At 37.9% G+C, this 4,182-nt stretch overlaps 1 protein-coding gene across 1 annotated transcript; it reads left to right on the top strand.

The window, feature by feature from the left end:
- Positions 1–480: 480 nt before the first annotated feature.
- On the top strand, positions 481–1,432 carry LOC134202159 (uncharacterized; the record flags this gene model as incomplete). The annotated part of the gene is made up of 1 exon (XM_062677206.1): positions 481–1,432. A coding segment is annotated over one exon (798 nt), but the record flags the coding sequence as incomplete, so codon positions are not given.
- Positions 1,433–4,182: the final 2,750 nt, after the last annotated feature.

Genomic DNA, 4,182 nt, shown 5'->3' with positions numbered 1-4,182 from the left:
AAATTGCCAATAAATAACTCAAACAATTAAGAATTTTAAACAATTAAGAATTTTACACAACGCAAAAAACAGCACTTTTTAAAGCAAAAATCGCAATTATAAAAGAGGAATTTCCATTAAAAAATGAAAATATTCCACCAACAAAAAAAAAATCCGTAAATAAATAAATATTAGCAATAAACAATTTCCCACAAAATATTTTTTTCCATAAAAAATTAAAATTTACCATAAAATAATCAATAAAGAGCAATAAAGAATAAGAAAATTTCCATTTAAAAAAAGCAATGAATATGATGACATTCTCTATAAACTTTAAACGCTTATTAATTTATTTATTTATTACTCATGCTTTTTTCATTAGCGATTTCCTATTTTTTTTTATAGAAAATTTCTAATTTTTTAGGGGGAGTTTATATTTTAGTCCAATGAACCGATCTTATCATCCCTCTATGTTTGTTCTCTCTCTTCCAACATTTGCAGAACGATCGAATAACCAAACTGAAGATCGATAACAACCCGTTTGCCAAAGGATTCCGCGAGACGGGTCAGTCGCGCTGCAAGAGGAAACTAGGCAGCAGCAGCAGTGGTAGCAGCAATACATCAACGTCATCCTCCTCGTCGTCATCGTTGTCGTCCTCCGGAACATGTGGCCAAATGACAGATGACGAGGATCGCAACGATCTGCAACAGCTCCACGAGGCAAAGCGGGCCAGATCAAACGAGCTGTCGGAATCGATGGACCCCGGCCGGCTGCTAATGGGTGGACTGGAGCACGGAATGGGGCCCGACGCGTTGCGACTGCAGATGCATCGAAGGTTTCCGCCGGGTTCTAGTGCGGCAGCTGCCGCCGCCAACGAACTACTGATGCGTCAGTACAATCAAATGTTCAATCCCAGCTGGATGGATCTAATGATGCCGTACTTTGCCCGAAACCCGTACCATCCGCACCAAGGGTTGGGACCGCAACATGCACCCCATCAGCTGGGACATCCCTTTCTACCGGTGACGGTGAATCATCAGTTGAGTCCGGCACCGGTGCCACCGCAAATATCACCCACGGAATCCATTCCCGAGTCGGACCGATCGTCCGCCTTCAGTGTGACACAACCGCTGAGCTCGGAGGATGTGCATCCGGTTCGATCGTCACCCGTTTCGGTGGTGGAATCTTCATCGGCGAGGAGCCACGCTGGGGATGATCCGCCTATCGAACAGCGGGGAGATGGGAACGATGACAGTAAAAAAGTGAATTTCAGTATTGCATCCATATTGCTTCTGTAGGAGAATACTTGTGTGATTTAGATTTTTATATCTGATGTAATACTCTCGTGTGTATATTTATGAACTCCTCGGACACCTCATTATCAAGTGCTTTTGCATTTTCTGTGAATGTATTGAGATTGTGAATAAGATTTACTGCTTTGAATAAATGATATTAAATATTTGATTTTATGAAATGCTCACTATATTAATTATTCTTCGAAATCTCCCTGTTAATTATTAGATAAATGGTATTGACCAAGTAGCACATATCATGTTTTGGGGCTTGTTTTAATATTTTGTTTCCCGGGAGCTTGAAAACCCGTTTATCAATTGCACAGAACCCTAAAATTTTGCCTTTATTTTTATAGAAGAATCAATTCTGTTTAAGAATTGTAAAAGCTAAGTTTTTATGCAGATTTCATTTTGCTTGTTATAGAAAATTGGAAGAAAATGTAAAATCCTGTTGTTGAATGAAAAAAATAGGTTCGCTTAATCAAGTGCCATAATGTTTTTATTAGAGTAATTTTGGCCAGATACTAAAAATTCAACATGCAGTACTAAGTCATCACCTATCTTAACTACAGTCCCTAATGTGCTGCGCTTGTCACGTGAGGATTCCAACGCATCTAAAAACACTTCAGCATCCAAACAATTCATACGAAAAGCCGGCAGTAAATACACCCACGGGCGCACGCTCCACTGCCGCTAAGCTCCTTTCACCATCCGAACAACGAGTCCTTTCGAGAGATCAAAAAATAGGTATCATCGCCAAATCCCTTTTCATCTATTGATCCTTTTGCTATCTTTTGGACCTTTCCACACGACAGCAGCAGCCTGTCACGAGGCGTTTGCTTCCTCCTTGGTCTCATTTTCAACACCGGTTGCTGCCCGACCGATCTACGACGGCGGCAGCCCTCTATGGTCAGGGTCTAATCTGCATTAAAATGGATTAAATTCCGGTATTAACATAATAATGAAATCTGGCTCAGTTTTCGAGTGGATTTCATTATTTCAAGACAAGACCTTCAAGAGTGGGTCTCTGTTGTCTGGAGATTTGGAATCGATCATCGTCTCCTCATGTTCCTGGGTAAGTACTGCTGGAAGAATGTGGCCATCGGAGATATCGGTTGCTACTTAAACTGGATGACAATTATCTTCCAATTTTAAGACTTATTATTTGAGTGGCTCTTCGGAGTCTTAGGGCTGAGGTCCAGGACAAGAGAAAGAACTCTTTCTTTCAAAAGGAAAGTTTCTTTGCATGCCAGTTTCTTTGTCATAGTGAACAAATATTTGCCTGAGCTGCTCAGGCTACCGAATAATTTAATTTCACCGTAGAATGGTTCACAATGAAGGTCCTACTTGAGGAATGAACGAGCTGAAGAGGACTAAGCTTCGTACAAGGGAACAATGGTGGAGAGAATCTTTGGTGTAGTTCGAGCACCAGCACTATTGTTCTGGAGAGTAATGAATAGATACCACTCGAAGCAATTGTCTGGAGAAGCTTCTTATAAAACACAACAGGGTTTCGATACTGCATGGCAAGGAGTCTTGTGCTCTTCAAGATTCGAAAAAGAAGATTTTATTCTAATCTGAACGCAGTTCTTAGTCAGATTAGATGTCCTTCACAAGGTTGAATTTTTTTTTTGCCATAAGATGAATTAACAGTGAAGACGCCCTTTCAGTGTATTGTTATGACAAGTGAAGACGTACCGCCAACCAAGCCATGCTCTAAAATTGGTTTTTCATACATAATTTCTCCCCCACTATTTATGAATGATTAACAAGTAACATTTTCTTTATTTAGGTAGATGGAGCCTAAGAAAATTATCCTCCCCCATGGGGAGGCAATGAGCAATTGCGTAATCAGTCTTTTCAGTCAGTTAGAATCTTTTTTTTATGCGTTGACATTTGTGAATTTATTTTTTCCTTATTTCAGATGTGAAGAATTCCAGAACAACGGAGTTTGAAGAATATTGAAGATTTAAACGTGAAAATGATTGGACAAGAGGCAAGATTCGCAATGGAGGGATTATTCGTTTATCTTTGTTGGTGGTGTTTTACGCTGGCCGCTGATTTTCCATACGTCGAGAAATCAAGCTGCTGTTCGTTGAGTAGATTTTTATTTATCATATATTGACCATTATATTTTATTTTTGGAAATTTCTGTTATCATCATTTTTTGGAAATTTAAAAAATATTGGAAAAGTTTTGAGAGTTTTTGTTACTTTTGTTTGCATTCGAAGTACAATGAAATTTAATTGATGATTTCAATGAATTTTCAATAATGGAATTTCAATGGTTAATTCCCTGAAATATTATAATTTCAACTTATAATTTTGTTGAACTTTGGTTCTAGTTGGTATTATGTCCACATTTTTATATCAATGGAAAGCTAGACGTACAATCTTACTGCTAGAAAAAAAAATTGGTTTGATTTAATTGATTTGAAATATTTTATTGTCAATTCCGCAAGTTTGGAATTTTTGGACATTTCAGTTTTGTGGTTCGGTTGTGGACACCCTTGGAAATCCGGCTAATAATGAAGAATAACAAATGGAATCCACATAGTTTCAATGAAAAAAAATACTTTATTAGTTTTAACTATCATGAAACAATCAAAAAACCTAGATTAATCCACCTAGCAGTGATGATGCCTTTCTCATGCATTGAAGAAGGTAACGAAAACAATCACTTAAGAAAGGTCAAAAATAGCACTTTAGGAAGTTGGATTTAACTTTTTCCATCAATTTACATATATTGCATTCATTTATATACATCGCAGGCAAAAAACTATTTTTTTTATTTCGCGTTTTCCTTCTCAATGAGGGGTCCCTATGAAAATAAATGGTTATTTGTCAACAACTTCGGAAGGCAATGTCTAATAGGTCCAATTTCGAATGGCAAACAATAAGACTGAATTCC

Source organism: Armigeres subalbatus, unplaced genomic scaffold (genome assembly GCF_024139115.2).
Source record: "Armigeres subalbatus isolate Guangzhou_Male unplaced genomic scaffold, GZ_Asu_2 Contig1044, whole genome shotgun sequence".
Taxonomy (NCBI): domain Eukaryota; kingdom Metazoa; phylum Arthropoda; class Insecta; order Diptera; family Culicidae; genus Armigeres; species Armigeres subalbatus.
Note: the sequence above shows the minus strand (reverse complement) of the source record. Positions and strands in the feature narration are given on the sequence as shown.